General features: G+C 45.8%; 1 protein-coding gene across 9 annotated transcripts in view; it reads left to right on the top strand.

Annotated features, from left to right (window-relative positions):
• The first annotated feature begins 6,568 nt into the window (after positions 1-6,568).
• The window catches only part of LOC119624823 (protein FAM153A-like), a 64,799-nt gene continuing 49,535 nt past the window's right edge, over positions 6,569-21,832 (top strand). For 7 of the 9 annotated variants that reach the window (XM_073013963.1, XM_073013965.1, XM_073013961.1 and 4 more), the window contains exons 1-10: positions 7,985-10,125; positions 10,587-10,611; positions 12,767-12,837; positions 13,298-13,322; positions 15,309-15,379; positions 15,813-15,843; positions 17,784-17,851; positions 18,318-18,342; positions 20,783-20,853; positions 21,315-21,339. In XM_073013963.1, coding sequence (XP_072870064.1) covers positions 9,964-10,125; positions 10,587-10,611; positions 12,767-12,837; positions 13,298-13,322; positions 15,309-15,379; positions 15,813-15,843; positions 17,784-17,851; positions 18,318-18,342; positions 20,783-20,853; positions 21,315-21,339 — 574 coding nt within the window. In that variant the 5' untranslated portion in view covers positions 7,985-9,963. Of the gene's footprint in view, positions 7,489-7,908; positions 7,940-7,984; positions 10,126-10,586; positions 10,612-12,766; positions 12,838-13,297; positions 13,323-15,308; positions 15,380-15,812; positions 15,844-17,783; positions 17,852-18,317; positions 18,343-18,776; positions 18,881-20,782; positions 20,854-21,314; positions 21,340-21,832 lie in introns of those variants that run through there. The other 2 variants (XM_073013966.1, XM_073013967.1) reach the window with 2 other exon arrangements.

Below are 21,832 nucleotides of genomic sequence, written 5' to 3'. Positions count from 1 at the left end.
GCTAGTACTCTCTAGTGACTCAGGAATAGTAGAAATGGGTGGGGAAGGCATTTCACATCTAGCCTGGAATCTGCCTTTATTCTCAATGTACTAGCTTATCTTCACCCTGAAATTTTCACTATCAAATATATTGGAGAGGCACATCTTTTTCCTCTTTTAATGTTTGTTTCATTCACATAGAATAATACGGTATGTCTGGGATTCAGGTTTTGAAACAAAACATGGAGTCTAAGTGACCCCTTGTCAAAGTGACCATGGACTGGTCTAGGTCACAGCAGTTGGGCCCCATATTGTGACACGTATGCTTGCAAAAATTCTACTGTGACCTGTCACTGAGGTGACCTGACGATGTAGGTCTTGCCTTCATTTTCGCTGCCATTCTCGCAGCTGAACGTTGGCAGTTAAAGCAGCTTAGTTGTCTCAGGCCTCACGATGGGTAATAGTTCCAGTGGCTGCCTCAGGGGTATGTATGTTCATTTCTATCTTCTGACTGCGGTTTCTTCAGATGGGCCAGTTTTCCTGTATGTTAAATGTCATTCTGATTTTTTAAAAAATTTCCCTAGCTCCTATTTGTCCACATGTTTATAAATATGTTTTAGAGTTTTATTACTCAATTGATATTTTTTATTCTTCTATCAAGGTTTTTGCCTCAAATATTTTTCTCTAGAAAAATTTCTGTTTCCCACGCCAATTGTTTTTTTTTTTTTTTTTTGACAGAGTCTTGCTTTGTTGCCCAGGCTGGAGTGCAGTGGCATGATTGCGGCTCACAGCAACCTCCGCCCTCCTGGGTTTAAGCAATTCTCCTGCCTCAGCCTCCTGAGTAGCTGGGACTACAGGCGCCCACCACCACACCCGGCTAATTTTTGTATTTTTTGTAGAGACAGGGTTTCATCATGTTGGTGAGGCAGGTCTTGAACTCCTGACCTCCTGATCTACCTGCCGTGGCCTCCCAAAGTGCTGGGATTACAGGCATGAGCTGCCGCACCTGGCTTTTTATGTTATGTTATTTTATTTATTTATTTATTTATTTATTTATTTATTTATTTATTTTGAGAGAGTCTCGTTCTGTCACCCAGACTGGATTGCAGTGGCATGATCTCCGCTCTCTGCAACCTCCGCATCCCAGGTTCTTGCAATTCTCCTGCCTCAGCCTCCTGAGTAGCTGGGATTTGGGTTCCTGCCACCATGCCCAGATAATTTTTGTATTTTTTGTAGGGACGGGGTTTTACAATATTGGCCAGGCTGGTCTTGAACTCCCGACCTTGTGATCTGCCCTCCTTGGCCTCACAGAGTGCTGGGATTGCAGGCGTGAGCCACCGCGCCCGGCCTTTGTGTTTTGTTTTGTTTTTTGTTTTAACACACTCTCCCATTGACTAGATACAGAAGAAACCACTGAAAACTCAACTGGGGTGCCACATTTTCAGTTCATTCCCACTAACTGCTTGTCGAGGGTGATTCAGTCAAAGGGAAGTTCATTCTTGGCACAGCTATCAAGGGTAGTTAGTTTGGAATGTCCTGTGTTCCGAACCAGCTTGGGGGCCAAGCAGAACTTGGTCCCTTGGTGTGGTCAGTTGGTCGTGGAGGGGTGCTCACTGCCAGACAGCTGACAATACGGGCGCTGGGTAGGATGACCAGACGTTTGCATTTGTTCCTCAGAGAGGCTTCGTTTGCAGGAAAGTGCCATATTTTAGCCCAGGTGTTAAAACCTATAGAGACAGGAGTTATGTTTTGTTTAATGATTTGAGCTTTTTCTGGACTCAGCACCTCTTCCAATACCTCGACCTTCCTGAACAGCCGTTGGTGCAGGAGGATTGAGAAAGGGAGTGGAAAGAGCTCCAGGTCCAGGGTCCGGGCCATGATTTAGAGGGCTCAGGTGTTCAGGGATCTCTATCCCCAGAAAATCAACCAAATTCCTGTCTCAGATCTATCATTGGTCAGTGTTGGGACTCTGGGCAGGTCGCTTCAAATCTCTTCATTTCACTTCTCTGAACTGTCAACTCTGAGTGGCAGCCCCTGCTATGCCCATCTCTCTGAGCTGATGTGGGCCCCACAGGAAATTCAAACAGAAACTTTTCACGAGTTCTAAAGCATGAGACACATGTCAAGAATGAAGAGAATTTTACCCTCCACTGCCCTGGAGTCCCCCAAGTGCCTTCTCTGTTAACCACTACCAAGGGCCTGACTTGTTCTTGCAGACATGAAATAATTGAATTCAACACTTTATGGCACTTAGGAAGCACCCGTCTTAAGGCTTTTGGTCCGTTTAGCTGTTTTTACCCTTTTAACATAACATGGGCTATTATCAACATTTCCACATTCAGACTAAGGATTGGAGGCACAGAGGGGTCTATAGAACTTCCTCAGGTTCTGGCAGCTTCTCAAAAGTCCTGGAGCTCAGATTCTCTGCACCAGACCCTACGCTCTCGGTCAGTCCAATCTGCCTTTCTGTAACGTCTCATCTCAGTACAGGCATTTGCCTGCCCCGTTGTAAGTGCAACCCACAGTGCAAGTCCTTTCTGAAGCCAAACTCAGATTCAGGGGACTTTGCTCTGCAGATGACGAACAATGGGATCAAACATTTAAGCTGTGAATAAATAATGACTCATTTCTCTGATCTTCTGCAGCAAGATATCAACAGCTGTCTTTATTTTAATTCACTTCCCAGCATGTTCTGTTAAAGATCCAAGAGCGGGTCCTGGGGTGCCCAGGGAGTCCTCCGTCCGCCGCCACAGGCGTAAGAAGCGAAGCCTCCGTTGCTGGTGTCCCAGCTGTGTGCGCCCTAGAGTTGAACCAATGGAAGGTACCGTGGAAACTCAGTCGTTCAGTTCATTCACGATAGGATTTCTAGATTCTTCAGTGTCATATTTCAGACAATTGTAAAATTGCTACACTATATTCTTTGTTTCACGTGTACATGTTTAAATGTATAAGTTAGTCACTAGTGCTGCAACTATAGCAGTAAAGGTGTATTTCCATTCCTGGTTTGGGTTTCCTTTTAATAGTAAAGAACATCTCAGTGCAAATTGTAGACATTTTGCTGATTGTTAAACATTAACTAACAAGGATCTTTTTCTGAGACAGTGTTGCCAGGTTTGTAAAGTGATGGACATCACTTCAAACTGTTTGGAAGTAACCTAAAAGTGGAGGAAGTGGTACCGAAAATTTCCATATACCCACCTTCCTCAGTTTTGTGATCCCATCTTATGTGAGTGTGATAACAATGGCTGAGCCAATAGTGACACATTCTTATGAACAGAAGTCTGGGGTGAGCATCAAGGTTCACTCCGTGTCGTCCAGTCTATGGGTTCTGACAAACTCACAATGTCCTTTGTCACCCTGACAGAATAATTTCACATCCTAAACATGACCTGAGCTGCACCTACTGATTCCTCTCTCCTTTTCTGAGGATTCCTGCCAACCATGGATGATTTTACTGCCTCTATAGGTTTCCTTTTCCAGAATTTCATAGAGTTGGAATCATGTAGTATGTAGCTGCTTATGACTAACTTATTTTACTTAGCAATATACATGTAAGATCTTTTGTATCTTTTTGAAGCTTAACAGCTTAATAATTCTTATCAGTGAACAATAGCCCATTGGTTTCATCAAACAGTGTTAATATATATTTTCTTTGTGTTTAGCCTGGTTGGAGGTTTACCAATTCTATTGATCTTTTCTAAGAAGCAGCTTTTGGTTTTGTTGAGTTTCTTTGTTTATTTTGTTATTTCTATCACATTGATTTCTGCAAATATTATTATATTTTGGGGGAGGGGGGTTGTCTGGTTTACATTACACTACACTTTTTTCTCTAGTTTCTTAAGGTGGAAAGTAAGACATCTGGATTTGGATTATGTTTAACTTAACTGCACAGAAGTGTGAATGGCACTGATGACCCTGAAGTGTGCACTTGATTATTAAAATAATAAATATGATGTATTTTGGCCACATATTGATTTTAAAGCCACTAAAATGAATGATAAGTGCAGGAGGAACATGTGTATATCCAGGAAAGATAAATGACATTATAACATTTGAACAACAAAAGGAAATTTACCAGGCCTCAAAAACACACAAGGTGTGATGGGACACTGTCATGGAATCAGCAGTGCATCTGTGTGCTGCCCTGTGTGAACACTGCCTATTTCACAGTGGGGAGGTGGCTGAGCCAGAGAACCAGGCCCTGACTTCTGTGGCTTTCCTGATGGTCTCATTTGCCTTCCCTCATCACCAAGGAGGGTATCCCAGTGGCAGCCAAGTTTCTCCCCTTAACTCACCTCCTTTACACACGCCATCCCCCTGTCCCCAGCACCCAACGCTGCCTATGGGATTCCTTCTGTGGAACCAACATGCTGACAGCTACTCTGTGTTTTCTAGATCACGAGGACCTGGCGCGGGAGCCTTCATCTGAGGATGTCCCAGGTGCTCGCGTGGTAAGTTCTTCTTTATGTTTCTGAGATGGAAATTTTGTTGCTCTTGGTTCTTTTTATTTTATTTGAAATGAGATACGAAAATCTTGCTGTGTACATCATAGATGACTTACGGAATTTTTTGGTGGGAAAATGTGAGCGTTCATTACCAGGTAAGAAATGATCTCAGTTGAGTGCAGTGGCTCACGCCTGTAATCCCAGCACTTTGGGAAGCCGAGGCGGGCAGATCACGAGGTCAGGAGATCGAGATCGTCCTGGCTAACATGGTAAAACCCCGTCTCTACTAAAAATACAAAAAATTAGCCAGGCGTGGTGGCGGGCTCCTGTAGTCCCAGCTACTCGGGAGGCTGAGGCAGGAGAATGGGGTGAACTCAGGAGGTGGAGCTTGCAGTGAGCGGGAATTGCGCCACTGCACTCCAACATGGGTGACAAGAGTGAGACTCTGTCTCAAAAAAAGAAAAAAAAAAGAAAAATGATCTCAGATAGCATTCTTAGATGATACCTTCAGTTACGAACTATATGGTAGAAATAAATTTTTTTAGGGAAAAAGCTTTCTTCTTATAACATTGTGACTGTACAACCAAAACAGTCTTAAACGTCTTGCATAAAAATCTTGTGCCTTTCCAGAAGTGTCTTCTAGACTTTATTTTGGGACCATTGCCTCAACCACTGTCTCCCATCTGCTTTTCTAATATCACCAGTAAAGAAAAGACCTGTATGGTGAAACCCCATCTCTACTAAAAATACAAAAATTAGCCAGGCATGGTGACCGGCAACTGTAATCTCAGCTACTGGGGAGGCTGAGGGAGCAGGAACAGTTGAGCCCAGGAGACGGAGGTTGCAGTAAGCCGAGATCATGACACTGCACTCCAACCTGGGTGACAGTAAGATTCCAGCAAAAAAAAAAAAAAAGAAAAGAAAAGAAAAACCTGTACACACAGGACACGGCACGGTCTGACCCTTACAGTGTTTTATTTTTCTCTAAATGCAGGTGAACGAAGCCACACAGACAAACAGTACGTATTCTGGGATCACCCCTATGCCGAGGAAAAATTCTAGTGTTGACACAGGTGACACTTTCTTGCCTCATTTTTCTGGAGAGCCACTCTGGTTTGAACTTCCTGCCAGAAATGTGATTCAAGCAATTTTGTCTTAAAAAGTGAAGAACCCGGTCAAGAAATGTGACTATTGACTCTAGTGCCTGGAAGGCACAGTGTCATTTGGAGAGAAGAGTGTGCTGGGCATCAGGGTTGGGAAGTATGGAGGAATGAGTCAATGTGGAGTGATTGTGAATATCTCTGCGAGTTTGTGTGCTTTTCCCCAGAAAATATGTTCCCATGTGCAAAGCACAACACAAAGATTGATACTCTGAAACCAAAATTTCATCACCACTGCACTTTCCAAAAATCAACCCATTCATTCCTCACCACAGCTGTAGTGGAAGGTTAAGTTTAATATCCCTAGTCATCACATGGAGATGATGTAGAGATAAATTTTCAGGCTTTTGGTCTCCTAAATGGAAATGGCATAGATGAACTCAGGAATGGGTGGAAGGTTGATGCTGTGGGCTACTAGTCTGAAGTTATCACGTGGCCCTGGTGTAACTTGTCACCCTGTCAGAGAATCTTTAGCATCTGTGTGTGTATGTGGAAGTGTGTTGGCCTATAAAGATCTCAAGCACTGTGTACCACAATAGAATGGTCTCAATGGTCAGCTGAACCAGAGTTTGAGTAGGTTCATTGTACAATGGACTTTGGTGCGGTCGTTAGTATGAAACATACAGAGAGAGTTGCCAGGCATTTGGTCTTAAGTGATGGGGTATTCCTCACCTCCTGGTCAAAAGCAAGGAACATTCAGGGACATTCTATTGTATTTAATGAGATCATCACCACAAACATTAGACATGTTCCAATTCAGTATCACACATACCCAAGACACAGGACCTAACAAAATTTCAAGGAGCCTGTTGGCTGTTATTCCGGTGCCCATCTCCTCTCCTGGAATCTTCTGCACAACTGGGTTAGAAAGGGTCAGCACCCCCGCCTGCTGCCCCCCAGGAAGTGCTGTCCCAGTCCTGGGGCCAGTGTGAGCATGAGCAGCAGCGGACCCCATGACACAAACACATTGACAGGAAGAGCAGAAGGACAAACATCACAGGCCAAGGAGGGGTCATGTTTAAATGGTAGGATAATTCAGTGTTTTCATCTTGATTTAGTCTTCTTTAAAACAAAACGTTACTGAATGCATAGAACATTTTGGCTAGAATTAAATCTCTTCTTTCAAGAAATGTTGCTTTTTATCTTGTTTAAAATGTTCTGGCCGGGCATTTTGGGTGGCCAAAGCAGTCGAATCACTTGAGGTCAGCAGTTCAAGACCAGCCTGACCAACATGGAGAAACCCAGTCTCTACTAAAAATACAGAACTAGCTGCACATGGTGGCACATGCCTGTAATCCCAGCTACTCTGGAGGCTGAGGCAGGAGAATTGCTTGAACCTGGGAGGCTGATGTTGCAGTGAGCCGAGATCACACCATTACACTCCAGCCTGGGCAACAAGAGAAAAAGTCTGTCTCAAAAAAAAAAAAAATTTTTTTCTAGAAGCGATGAAAAACACAGCAACAGGACATGTGGATCCTGCGAAGAAAATGATCTCAAGGGGATCAAGAAGGGAGGGCAAATTAGCTCAGGTCAGATTAGGAAGGAGGAGCCCTATAGGGAAACACTGTGTGGTGGGCCCTGTTTGAGATGGGTTAGTTCATGTGCAAGAGGTTGCCTTAGCTAGAGGACCAAGGCCCTGTCTTCTGTGGCCTTCCTGATGCCTTCCTTCACCACTTGCCTTCCCTCACCACCATGGAGGATGGACCGGCAGAGGCTGAGCCTGTGCTGTGAACACACCTTTCCACACACGCCAGCCCCGGGTCCACAACTCCAAGACCACCTGAGGGATTCAGTCAGTGGAGCTCATGTGCTTATAGTGACTCTGTTTCCCAGGTAACCTGGAAGATCTGGAGGAGGATGTGCCAGAACAGACATCCTCGGAGGAAGCCTCAGGGGTTCACATGGTAAAGTCTTCTTTTTTCCTCTGAAATGGAAATTTTATTTCTCTCTGTTTCAATTGAATTAAGATGTATACATCTTACCATGTACATTATAGGTGACTTACAGAATTTCTTGGTGGGCAAATGTCAAGAGTTCATTATCAACAAAAACATGGTTACAGATGGCATCCGCATTTACAGACTGTATGTCAGCAGGCATTTTCCTCAAGAGAAATGCCTTCTTCTTGAGAAGTATTTGGAATTGTCAAACAAAAACATTGGAAAATCTTGTAGAAAAATCTTGTGCCTTACAATGAATGTCTTCTAGATATTGGGGCCATTGTCTCAACCACTATTTTCCATCGGTTTTTTTAGTGTCAAGAAAAGACCTATGCATGCAAGAGACAGCATGGTCTGACCTCACAGTGTTTTCTTTTTCTCTAGATGCAGGTGGACCCAGCCACACTGGCAAAAGGTACGTATTCTGGGGTCATCTCTTTGTTAAGGCTTGAAATCTTAGTGTTGCAAAGGTGGCGCTGTTTGCCCTAGGGTGTGAGTGGCAGGACGAGCACTTGCCTTCCTAGGAGGATGGAGGGTGACTCATGTATTACGAGGTGGGGAGAGACAAATGTGACTGTGGGACAGCAGAGGCTCCAGGATGTCCCCATTGAACCCACCGTGGAAAAAGGTTGGTTGGCTGCCTGTTTCTGAAGGCTTTTGCAAAACAAGTGAATGCATTTGGTTTCGGTCAATAGGAATAGAACCTGAACCAAGTACAGCCTGCGTTTTTTCTTGGGAGTATGCATTTGGTGGAAACTTATGTGTATATATTGAATTTAATTGCTGTGTAGGTGTCAATACTTACCCCACATTTTAAAACAATCAGGCTGGTGTGATTTTAAAATGTCCCTCGCTAACCTCAGAAACTTATCTCTTCATAACCGAATTCTCCTAGTCATGTTTAATCTCTAGAATACAGTTTCTGTGTGGTACTCGGGGGCTTCCTGCTGAGTGATTAAAGGTAGAAATCCGTGTTACCAACATTGAGGCCCTAGGAATTCACAGGCAGCTGCCCACTGGGCTCTATGAGGGAGAGAGCAGGCTACAGCCTTGGCCTGGGCCTGCAGAGGAACATGATTTGGAGGAGCAGAAGGCAGGCATGAGGGCAGCAAAGCCATGGGGGACGCCGAGGTGCAACATCAGGAGAGTCAGTTCCACATCATCACCTGGGCGTGGGCGGAATGTTCACGCCTCGTCTGAAGGAGGCGTTGAGCTCCAACTTCATGACTGGCCTGAACATTGGCCGTCTTCCTAAGAGCCTGGTCATAGGAGCTCCTTCCTTGTTTCTGGTCTTCTCCATCTTCCTGTGTGTTGATGGCAATGGCACCACCAGAGATTAGTGAGAGACAGAGAACAGGAGTGAGTTCCTGAAATATTCAGCTTAGCCCAGAGAGAACATGATCAGCAGGGACGGATTGAGGGTCAGTCCAGACACGGAGTAGTTTCCATGCTTGATCTCCCTGTGGCTGGGACAAAGAACAGCTTCTGGGAGTCTCTGGACAGCTGATCCTTGTGTAGCTATTATTGGCCAACAGTGGCCTGGCCCAGAGTTCCGTTTTACTGGAGGGAAGCCTCAGCTCCCAGGCTGAGCAGCTGCCCCAGTGCTGGTGTCAGAGGAGGTGAGGAGACCCTGCTCTAAGGCAGGCTGAGCCCAAGAAAGGGAGAGGGGCTGCCCTGGTGTTAGGTTGTCCTTTCTACTTTCCAATGTGACCCATAAGACATCAGTTTCTCTGTATCTCTGAGACAGCCTTGCAATCATCAGTCCAAAAGTCTGTTGTCTCCTACTCATAGGTGGAGGAATCCTGGCCATGGCAGGTCACGGGAGGGCAGGGACTTGTGTCCTCCTCATTCCTTCTCATCTCAGAGCTCAGTCCTGGGCAGCCCATCTTGGGCCCCAGTGATGTTCCAATGCCTGCATTCCTGTTCTGAAATCTAGCACAAGTGTGGCAAGGCTTTCTGCTCTTTTTCTGTAGTCTCTGAGTTCCCACGCTTACCCAGGGGCCTGCGTGGGTTCTAATCCAGGGTCAGGGGAGAAGAGTGTGTGCTCCTCAAACAGTGAGGTTTTCTCTTCTCTGCTCCTGCGGTTCTGCTTTTGTCTTCTGAAGTAGGCACGGAATGATTACAATAATAAATTTTGTATATGTTTTGCCACAATAATGTCTGAAGTTCAATAAAAGGGATGGAAAGTGAAGGAGAAGCATATGTAGACCCAGGAAAGACAAATGACATTGTCACATTTCAACAGGAAAGTGGAAATTTCCTAGGCCTCTAAATGCGTAGGGGAAGGATGAGACACTGCCACGGCATCGGCAGTGCGTGTCTGTGCTGCTAAGGCTCTGTCTTCCATGGCTTTCCTGATGGTCTCACTGACCTTTCTTCATCACCAAGGAGGATGTTCTGGCAGGAGTTCCGTTTTTGCAGTTAACCCCCCTTGTCTACATGTGCCAGCCCCGTGTTTTTAGCACCCGAGTCTCCCTGACGGGTTCCTTCAGTGCACCCAACATGCTGACAATGACTCCGTGTTTCCTAGAGCGTGACGAAGACTTGTTGTGTGAGCATCCGCTCAAGATACTATCTGAGATGTTACGAGGCTTTTTTAAGGTAAAGTCTGTTTTGTTTATCTGAGGTGGGAATTTTGTTTCTCTTGGTTTCCATATAAATTGAAGTAAGATATGATAATCTTTCCACGTACAGTATGGATGACTTACAGAAATTCTTTATGGGCAGCTGAAGATGAGACTTTATTACCCAGAAGAATGAATTCAAGATGACATTTGTAGGTGACAGGTTCACCTAAAACCTCTATGGCAGTAAGCATTTTCCATGGAAGTTCGTTCTTCTTGAAAAGAATGGTGAACATGCAGTGAAAATAAACTTGAAAATCGGGCACAAAAATCTTGTGCCTTTGCACATGTCCTCTAGGCTTTATTTGGGGCCCTTGTGTTGACTGTTTTCACTATTTCCATTGGGTTTTCTAATGTCAACAAGTGCAGTAGAGACCTGTGCACACAGGACACGGTGTGGTCTGACTCTTGTAATGTTTTTCTTTTCTCTAATTGCAGAAGAGCTTTGACGTAGAGACAGAAGGTATGTAATCTGGGATAGCTTTTTTAAAAATTGTTTTTATTTTACTTGAAAGTCTGGGATGCGTGTGTAGAATGGCACGTTTGTTTCATAGGTATAAATGTGGTGGTTTGCTGCACCTATCAACACGTCATCTAGGTTTACTGCTCAGCATGCATTACATATTTATACTAATGCTCTCCCTCGCCTTGCCCCCCACGCTCCAGGAATTGCTTTTTTGCTAAGGAAATACCTTATTTTTTCAGAACAATGGCACTTTTTACCATGCATTTGGTGGAGAATTTCTCTGGAGCTTCCTAACAGAAATGAGGTTTTAGGCAGTTTGGTATAAAAAACAGTAAGACTTCGGTACAGAATTGTGACCATCTTTCTGTAGTCTCCGCAGGAAGTGGTGTCCCGTACATGAAAGAGGGTGGTGTGCATCAGGTTTGGGAGGTGTGGAGGAGAGAGTCTGTGGGTGGTGATTGTGTCTTTCAGAGTCTTTGTGCATGTTCCTAGCACAACACAAGGATTAATGTTTGTTTGTTTTTTTAACTAATCCATCACCCGGCACACTTTACGTAAATCAGCCCATTCATTCTCCACCACAGTTGTCTGAAGTTAAGTTTAATATCCCCAGTCATCAGATACTGGTTGGGCAGGGATGAATTTCTCAACATCTGGCTTTCTCAGTAGAGGAGGCAAATGGGAAATCAGCAGCGGGTGGAAGGTTGATTCTATGGGCTGCTGTCCAGTATGGATCTCACAGCCCTGGTATAACTCATCAGTCTGGCAGACTTTGAGCACCTGGGTGTGCATGTGGACGTTTGATGGCGTATAGAATTCTAAGCACTGTCTGTCCTCACAGGATGGTCTCAGTGGTTGCATAACCCGGGATTAGAGTTGGGATGTTTTACAGTGGACTTTGGTGTGGTCAGAAATGTGAAACACACACGGCGAGGTCACAGGCTTTTCGTTTGGTGGTTGTGTTATTCCTCAGATCCTATTTAAAAGCAGAGAACAGGCTGGGTGTGGTGGCTCACGCCTGTAATCCCAGCACTTTGGGAGGCCAAGGCGGGTGAATCACTTGAGGTCAGGGGTTTGAGACCAGCCTGGCTAACACTGTCTCTACTAAAAACACAAAAATTAACTGAGTGTGGTGGCAGTTGCCAGTAATCCCAGCTACCCAGGAGGCTGAGGCAGGAGAATCACTTGTACCTGGGAGATGGGGGTTGCGGTGAGCCTAGATCATGCCACTGCACTCTAGCCTGGGCAACAGAGTGAAATTTTGTCTCAAGAAGAAAAAACGGAGGACATTCCGGGACACAGTCTATTCTATTTAATAACACGATTGCCACAAGTGTCACATATGCCCTAATTCAGCCCACACAACCAAGACTCAGTGCAGAATAGGCACTCAAGGAAGAACTAGGGTGTTATTCTGACGTCCATCTCCCCCGGTGGAATTTCCTGCATAGCTAGTTTGGAGAGTGTTAGCGTCCCCACCTCCTGCCCCCCATGATGGGTTGTCCTGGTGTTGGAGCCAACGTGAGCATGAGCAGCAACGGATTTCACAGACACATACATTGTGTTGAAAAGGAAGAGCGGAAGGGCAAATATGCTAAGTGCGTGCCATCTTTCAATGATAGGATAGTTGAATATTTTAAAATCCTGGTTTAATTCTCTTTGAATCAAAGGTTCAGAGAAGTCATAACTTTTTTGACTAGAATTAAATTTTTTTTGAAGAAAGGTGGCTTTTTATGCAGCACAAAATGTTTCGGGTTGGAGAATGATGATCAGCAGCACCTGTGGATGCTGTGGGGGAAATGACCTCAGAAGGGATGATGAAGGGAGGGCAAGTTAGCTCAGGTCAGATTAGGAAGGAGGAACCTGACACGCTGTAGGGAGGGTCGCCTGCCCCGTGTCCTGTGCCCTCTTTGAGATCAGCTGTGTCTCATTGCTGAACTTGCCTTAGCTAGAGGACCAAGGCTCTGTTTCCCATGGCTTTCCTCATGGTCTCATTTGCCTGCCTTCACCACCAAGGAGGATGGGCCTACAGCTCCGTCTGTGGTAACCCACCTTCTTCACACATGCCAGCCTCATGTCCACACCACCCAATACAACCCGAGGAATTTTCTCAGCAGAATCCATGTGGTGACACTTACCCTATGTCTCCTAGATCCTCAAGAGGACCTCGCAGCAGAACATCCACGTGAGGCACCCGTTGAGAGGGTCCTCTCTGTTATCAACGTAAGTTCTTCTTTCTTTATCTGAAAGGGGAAATTCATTTTCCTAGGTTTCTTTCAATTTCACTTGCATAAAGATAGGAAAACTTTACTACCATGTACATTATAGATGCCTTAGAGAATTTCTTGGTGGGAAAATGTAAAATGAGAATTCTTTACCAACTAATAACTAATTCAAGATGGCATTCTTGGATGACAGCTTCAGTTACAAACTATGTCAGCAAGCATTTTCATCAGGAGGAAAACCTTCTTGAAAATACTGAATTTACCACCAAAATTAACTTTAAAATCTTGCACAAAAACCTGGTGACTTTGTACAAGTGTTTTCTGGGCTTTATTTTTGTGGCCGTTGCCTCCACCAGAATTTCCCATCTGGCTTTCTAATAGCACTACGTTAAGAAAAGACCTGTGTACAAGGACAGCACGATCTTACCCTCACAGTGTTTTCCTTTCTCTAAACTCAGGCGGAGGCATTCACAGAGACAAATGGTACGTATTCTGGGATCACCTATTTGGTAAGGAAAAATCTTAATGTTAAGAAAGGTGACACATTCTTGCCTGGTTTTTCGGGAGAACCATTCTCGTTGGAGCTTTGTACTGGAAATGAGGTTAGGGCAGAAATTACTGAGTGTACTGAAGAGGGGTGATCATCCTACGTGGTGCCTGTTAGCTGCAGTGTCGTTTTTATGACATCGAATGAGGTGCATCAGGGTGGGAGGTGTAAGGAGTCTGTGTAGAATGATTATGAGTTTCTTTGGGAGGATGTGTACATTTCTCCAGAAAGCATGTTTCCATGTGCAGAACTCTACACAAAAATGAGTGTGGTAAGTAAAAATCCCATTACCACTGCACACCGTGCGTAAATCAGCCCATTGGTCCTCCACCACGGCTGTAGCTGAAGGGCAGTTGGAGATCCCCAGTACTCAGGTGGAGATAGTGCAGAGATGAATTTGCCAAGCTCTTTGTCTCCTCAGTGGAGGAGGCAGAGGTGCACTCAGGAGTGGGTGGAAGGTGATGCCATGGGCTACTACTCGGCAGTAATCACGTGGTTCTGGTATAATTTGTCATTATGGCAGAGAGCTTGAGCACCTAGGTGTGCAGATGAAATCTGGATAGCCTTCAGAAATCCCAAATACTGTCTCTCACATAGGATTGTCTCAATGGTCACATAACTCAGTGTAGGGATAAGTACATTTTACAGTGGACTTTGGTGTGGTCACAAATGGGAAACAGACATTGAGAGGTCAGGCTTTTGGCTGCAGTGCTGTGTTAATTTTCTCATCTCCTGGTGAAAAGCAGAAAATGATCAGACATATTATATTGTATTTAATGAGATAATCACCACAATCCTTACATGTGCTGCAGTTCAGCACGCACACCCAAGACACCGCACCAAATAAGAACGGAAGGAACAACTTGAGTGTTACCCTGGTACTCATCTTCTCGCTGGAATCTTCTACAGAGCTGGGTTAGAGAGGGTCAGCGCCCCCACCTGCTGCCCCCCAGGGTGGGCTGTCCTAGGGCTGGAGCCAGTGTGAGCATGAGCAGCAGCAGGCCCCACGGCACACACACACTGTGTTAAAAGGAAAGGCCGAAGGACAAACATCACATGCCAAGTAGGAGTCGTCTGTAAATGGTACGATAATTGAGTATTTTCAAATCTCGGTTTGGTCTTCTTTAAAACAAAAGGTTAGTGAATATAGAGAATATTTTAGCTAGAATTGAGTCTCCTCTTTGAAGAAAGGTTGCTTTTTATCTAGTACAAAATGTTCTGTCCGGCCACGGTGTCTGACACCTGTAGTCCCAGCATGGTGGGAGGCCGAGACGGGTGGGTCACCTGAGGTCGGGAGTTCGAAACCAGAGTGACCAACATGGAGAAAACCCGTCTCTACTAAAAATACAAAATTAGCCTGGCGTGGTGATGCATGTCTGTAATCCCAGCGACTCAGAAGGCTGAGGCTGGAGAATCGCTTGAACCTGGGAGGCTGAGGTTGTGGTGAGTTGAGATCGTGCCATTATACTTCAGCCTGCGCAATAAGAGTAAAACTCCATCTGAAAAAAAGGAAAAGGTTCTAGGAGGGACAAAACACACACTGCAGGACATGTGGATCCTGGGGAGGAAATGACCTCGAGGGGATCGAGAAGGCAGGACAAGTTAGCTCAGGTCAGATTAGGAAGGAGGAGCCCTGGATGCTGCAGGGAAACACTGTGTGGTGGGCCCTGTTTGAGATGGGTTAGTTCATGTGCAAGAGGTTGCCTTAGCTAGAGGACCAAGGCCCTGTCTTCTGTGGCCTTCCTGATGCCTTCCTTCACCACTTGCCTTCCCTCACCACCATGGAGGATGGACCGGCAGAGGCTGAGCCTGTGCTGTGAACACACCTTTCCACACACGCCAGCCCCGGGTCCACAACTCCAAGACCACCTGAGGGATTCAGTCAGTGGAGCTCATGTGCTTATAGTGACTCTGTTTCCCAGGTAACCTGGAAGATCTGGAGGAGGATGTGCCAGAGCAGACATCCTCGGAGGAAGCCTCAGGGGTTCACATGGTAAAGTCTTCTTTTATCCTCTGAAATGGAAATTTTATTTCTCTCGATTTCTCTCTTGTTTCAATGGAACTAAGATGTATACATCTTACCATGTACATTATAGGTGACTTACAGAATTTCTTGGTGGGCAAATGTCAGAGTTCATTATCAACTAAAACATGGCTTCAGATGGCATCCGCATTTACACACTGTGTGTCAGCAGGCATTTTCCTCAAGAGAAATGCCTTCTTCTTGAGAAGTATTTGGAATTGTCAAACAAAAACATTGGAAAATCTTGTAGAAAAATCTTGTGCCTTTCCACGAATGTCTTCTAGATATCGGGGCCATTTTCCCAACCACTGTTTACTATGTGTCTTTTTAATGTCAGCAAGTGAAGACCTGTGCACCCAGGAGACAGCCTGGTCTGACCTCACAGTGTTTTCTTTTTCTCTAGATGCGAGTGGACCCAGCCACACTGGCGAAGAGTACGTATTCGGGGGTCGTCTCTTTGTTGAGGTTTGAAACCTCAGTGTTGCGAAGGTGGCTCTGTTTCACCTGCATTTGCTCAAGGGTCTCTCTTGTTTGAGCTTCCTGTAGAAATGAGATTTGGGAAGTTCGGTTTAAAAAATACGAAGAGTCAGGCTGGGCGCAATGGCTTATGCATGTAGTCCCAGCACTTTGAGAGGCCGAGACGGGTGAATCATCTGATGTCGGGAGTTTGAGACCAGCCTCACTAACATTGAGAAACCCTGTCTCTGCTAAAAATTTAAAATTAGCCGGGAGTGGTGGTGCATGCCCCTAATCCCAGCTACTCAGGAGTCTGAGGCAGGAGAATCAATGGAGCCCAAGAGGTGGAGGTTGCAATGAGCCAAGATTGTGACATTGAAATCCATCCTGGCAACAAGAGTGAAACTCTGTGTCAAAAAACACAAAAACAAAAAACTAAGAGTCCAGTAAACGACTCTAACCATGGTACTGTCATCCCAGGAAGCACCAGTGTCATATAAGGTGCGGCGCTACATCAGGGTTTGCAGGGACAGAGGAGCGAGTCTATATGGAATGATTGTGGATGTGTGGGAGCGTGTGTGCATTTCCCCAGAAAACATACTCCCATGTTCACAGCACAACACAAGCATCAGTGTTCAAGGAAAATTCCATCACCACTGCACAGTTTACATAAATCAACCCATTCATCATCCACCACAGCTGTCCCTGAAGATAAATTTACCATCCCCCGTCCTCAGATGGGCATGGTGCAGAGACGAATTTCCCAAGCTCTTGTTCTTTTAAATGGAAGAGGCACATGTGACCTTGGGAATGAGTGGAAGGTTAATGCCATGGGCTACTACCCGGAATTTGTCACAAAGCCCTGGTATAATTTCTTGCTGGGCCAGGTTGTTCCAGCACTTCTGTGTGCGTGTGGGAGAATGAAAACCTATTTGGATCCCAAACACTGTCATGACTGGGTGGTGTCAGTGGTCAGCTCACCCAGGGTTGGTTTGAGCAGGTACATTGTACAGTGGGCTTCAGTATGATCATTAACATAAAACAGAGTCCACAGGCTTTTGGTCTACAGCGGTGAGGTCGTTCCTCAGCTCCTGTTGGAAAGCAGACAGTGATGAGTGGCATATTCTATTGTATTTAATGAAATTATCACTGCACATCTTAGAAATTCAGTAGAACCCAATCCCAAGACACGGCATCCCATAAAATCTCAAGGATCAACCTGGGTGTTAGCCTGGCACCCATTTTCCCTGCTGGAATCTCCTGCATAGCTGGGCTGGAGAGGGTCAGTGCCTCGCCCCCGTCCCCCTCGCTGCTCCCATGACAGGCTGTCCCGGTGCTGGAGTCAGTGTGAGCATGAGCAGCAGTGAACCCCACGGGGCACACACTTTGCGTTAAAAAGGAAGAGTGGAAGGACAAATCTCACAGGCTAGGTAGGGGTCATCTTTAAATGGTAGGATAATTGGGTATTTTCAAATCTTGGTTTAATTGCCTCATCACAAACAGTTAATGAAATCTTTTGGCTAGATTTAAATCTTTTTCAAGAAAGGTTGCTTCTTATTCAGTACAAAACCTGGAAGTGGTGATATACAGAGCAGCAGCACATGTGCGTTCTGAGGAGGAAATGACTTTGGCAGGGATCAATAAGAGGGCACTTGAGCTCAGGTCAGATTAGGAAGGAGGAGCCCTAAGAGGCTGCCAGGGACACACAGCCTGCACTATGTGGTGTGCGCTGTTTGAGATTGGCTATTTCACGTTTACGAGGTGGCCTGGAGCTAGAAAGCCAAAGGCCCTGATTCCCTCTCTTCCCTGCCTCTATCCTGTTCTGCTGTCCTCCTCCCCCACCCACCTCAAGCAATGTTACTGAATTGTTCGTGAGCAACACCACCAAGGTGCTGACGGTCACTCTGTGTCCTCCTAGTTCCGCCGGGACATCTGCAGGCGTGGTCCAGTGACAGCGAAGACGAGGAGGACCCAGAGGATGTGGAGGTCAGGCCGCCTGGATTTGTCTGAGAAAAACTGCTGCTTTCTTAGCTTTATTTTATTTGGATGAAATTAAGATACGAGAATGTGACAACATATATCTTAGATTAGTTACCCAATGTCCTTGGGAGGAGCTTTAAGTGAGAGTCTGTTCCCCACTGAGGGTTGACTTAATACAGAGGGAGAAAGTGACAGCATCCACCACACATTGTGGGGCAGTGAGCTTGTGCCTTTACCAACTTTGTTCTCTTTCGAACAAAATCACTTACTGGCCAACCAACATGGACTTGAGAGGAAACGTCCTCTGAGAAAAATGTGTCTTTACTGTGATTCGATTTGCTCTGTTCTTTTGGGTTCCTTTGAACACTGGTTTCCATCTTGTTTTCTAATGTCACTAAGTGAAGAAAAGTCCTGTGCACACAGGACACAGCAGGGTCTGATGCTCATAGCAATTTATTTTCTGTCTTTACAGAGATCCTCAGGAGTTACAGAAAAGGGTACGTATTGCAGAAGCCCTCCCATCCTGATGAGTCACCCAGATGACGAGGAATGTGCCACGGTCTCGCTGGCCTTCCTGTGGACAGGCAGCCTGAGTGGAGCTTCCTCTCATGGATGAGGACCTAGGCTGTGATGGGAGGGAGGGATGGTTGTTGTAGATAGAGCATGATGGTCACATTCTGCAGTCCCTGGGAGCAACTGCATTCTCTGAGCATGGGGTGAGCTTGTGCGCATTGATTTGCTGCGTGTCTTTTTGAATTCACGTGGTGAGTGTCCAAAATACATAATGTCAAGGTCACGTAGAGGCCCAGCCTCTATCCCTCAGCCTAGTCTGGTTTCCGTGTTCTGTGCTCAGGAAACACAGCATCATGAAAAGGTAACCAAAGGGCTTGCCCTAGGGTGTGAGTGGCAGGACGAGCACTTGCCTTCCTAGGAGGATGGAGGGTGACTCATGTATTACGAGGTGGGGAGAGACAAATGTGACTGTGGGACAGCAGAGGCTCCAGGACGTCCCCATTGAACCCACCGTGGACAAAGGTTGGTTGGCTGCCTGTTTCTGAAGGCTTTTGCAAAACAAGTGAATGCATTTGATTTCGGTCAATAGGAATAGAACCTGAACCAAGTACAGCCTGCGTTTTTTCTTGGGAGTATGCATTTGGTGGAAACTTATGTGTATATATTGAATTTAATTGCTGTGTAGGTGTCAATACTTACCCCACATTTTAAAACAATCAGGCTGGTGTGATTTTAAAATGTCCCTTGCTAACCTCAGAAACTTATCTCTTCATAACCGAATTCTCCTAGTCATGTTTAATCTCTAGAATACAGTTTCTGTGTGGTACTCGGGGGCTTCCTGCTGAGTGATTAAAGGTAGAAATCCGTGTTACCAACATTGAGGCCCTAGGAATTCACAGGCAGCTGCCCACTGGGCTCTATGAGGGAGAGAGCAGGCTACAGCCTTGGCCTGGGCCTGCAGAGGAACATGATTTGGAGGAGCAGAAGGCAGGCATGAGGGCAGCAAAGCCATGGGGGACGCCGAGGTGCAACATCAGGAGAGTCAGTTCCACATCATCACCTGGGCGTGGGCGGAATGTTCACGCCTCGTCTGAAGGAGGCGTTGAGCTCCAACTTCATGACTGGCCTGAACATTGGCCGTCTTCCTAAGAGCCTGGTCATAGGAGCTCCTTCCTTGTTTCTGGTCTTCTCCATCTTCCTGTGTGTTGATGGCAATGGCACCACCAGAGATTAGTGAGAGACAGAGAACAGGAGTGAGTTCCTGAAATATTCAGCTTAGCCCAGAGAGAACATGATCAGCAGGGACGGATTGAGGGTCAGTCCAGACACGGAGTAGTTTCCATGCTTGATCTCCCTGTGGCTGGGACAAAGAACAGCTTCTGGGAGTCTCTGGACAGCTGATCCTTGTGTAGCTATTATTGGCCAACAGTGGCCTGGCCCAGAGTTCCGTTTTACTGGAGGGAAGCCTCAGCTCCCAGGCTGAGCAGCTGCCCCAGTGCTGGTGTCAGAGGAGGTGAGGAGACCCTGCTCTAAGGCAGGCTGAGCCCAAGAAAGGGAGAGGGGCTGCCCTGGTGTTAGGTTGTCCTTTCTACTTTCCAATGTGACCCATAAGACATCAGTTTCTCTGTATCTCTGAGACAGCCTTGCAATCATCAGTCCAAAAGTCTGTTGTCTCCTACTCATAGGTGGAGGAATCCTGGCCATGGCAGGTCACGGGAGGGCAGGGACTTGTGTCCTCCTCATTCCTTCTCATCTCAGAGCTCAGTCCTGGGCAGCCCATCTTGGGCCCCAGTGATGTTCCAATGCCTGCATTCCTGTTCTGAAATCTAGCACAAGTGTGGCAAGGCTTTCTGCTCTTTTTCTGTAGTCTCTGAGTTCCCACGCTTACCCAGGGGCCTGCGTGGGTTCTAATCCAGGGTCAGGGGAGAAGAGTGTGTGCTCCTCAAACAGTGAGGTTTTCTCTTCTCTGCTCCTGCGGTTCTGCTTTTGTCTTCTGAAGTAGGCACGGAATGATTACAATAATAAATTTTGTATATGTTTTGCCACAATAATGTCTGAAGTTCAATAAAAGGGATGGAAAGTGAAGGAGAAGCATATGTAGACCCAGGAAAGACAAATGACATTGTCACATTTCAACAGGAAAGTGGAAATTTCCTAGGCCTCTAAATGCGTAGGGGAAGGATGAGACACTGCCACGGCATCGGCAGTGCGTGTCTGTGCTGCTAAGGCTCTGTCTTCCATGGCTTTCCTGATGGTCTCACTGACCTTTCTTCATCACCAAGGAGGATGTTCTGGCAGGAGTTCCGTTTTTGCAGTTAACCCCCCTTGTCTACATGTGCCAGCCCCGTGTTTTTAGCACCCGAGTCTCCCTGACGGGTTCCTTCAGTGCACCCAACATGCTGACAATGACTCCGTGTTTCCTAGAGCGTGACGAAGACTTGTTGTGTGAGCATCCGCTCAAGATACTATCTGAGATGTTACGAGGCTTTTTTAAGGTAAAGTCTGTTTTGTTTATCTGAGGTGGGAATTTTGTTTCTCTTGGTTTCCATATAAATTGAAGTAAGATATGATAATCTTTCCACGTACAGTATGGATGACTTACAGAAATTCTTTATGGGCAGCTGAAGATGAGACTTTATTACCCAGAAGAATGAATTCAAGATGACATTTGTAGGTGACAGGTTCACCTAAAACCTCTATGGCAGTAAGCATTTTCCATGGAAGTTCGTTCTTCTTGAAAAGAATGGTGAACATGCAGTGAAAATAAACTTGAAAATCGGGCACAAAAATCTTGTGCCTTTGCACATGTCCTCTAGGCTTTATTTGGGGCCCTTGTGTTGACTGTTTTCACTATTTCCATTGGGTTTTCTAATGTCAACAAGTGCAGTAGAGACCTGTGCACACAGGACACGGTGTGGTCTGACTCTTGTAATGTTTTTCTTTTCTCTAATTGCAGAAGAGCTTTGACGTAGAGACAGAAGGTATGTAATCTGGGATAGCTTTTTTAAAAATTGTTTTTATTTTACTTGAAAGTCTGGGATGCGTGTGTAGAATGGCACGTTTGTTTCATAGGTATAAATGTGGTGGTTTGCTGCACCTATCAACACGTCATCTAGGTTTACTGCTCAGCATGCATTACATATTTATACTAATGCTCTCCCTCGCCTTGCCCCCCACGCTCCAGGAATTGCTTTTTTGCTAAGGAAATACCTTATTTTTTCAGAACAATGGCACTTTTTACCATGCATTTGGTGGAGAATTTCTCTGGAGCTTCCTAACAGAAATGAGGTTTTAGGCAGTTTGGTATAAAAAACAGTAAGACTTCGGTACAGAATTGTGACCATCTTTCTGTAGTCTCCGCAGGAAGTGGTGTCCCGTACATGAAAGAGGGTGGTGTGCATCAGGTTTGGGAGGTGTGGAGGAGAGAGTCTGTGGGTGGTGATTGTGTCTTTCAGAGTCTTTGTGCATGTTCCT

This window comes from Chlorocebus sabaeus, unplaced genomic scaffold (assembly GCF_047675955.1).
Source record: "Chlorocebus sabaeus isolate Y175 unplaced genomic scaffold, mChlSab1.0.hap1 unalloc_scaffold_114, whole genome shotgun sequence".
Taxonomy (NCBI): Eukaryota; Metazoa; Chordata; class Mammalia; order Primates; family Cercopithecidae; genus Chlorocebus; species Chlorocebus sabaeus.
This window is presented reverse-complemented; position numbering and strand designations above follow the sequence as displayed.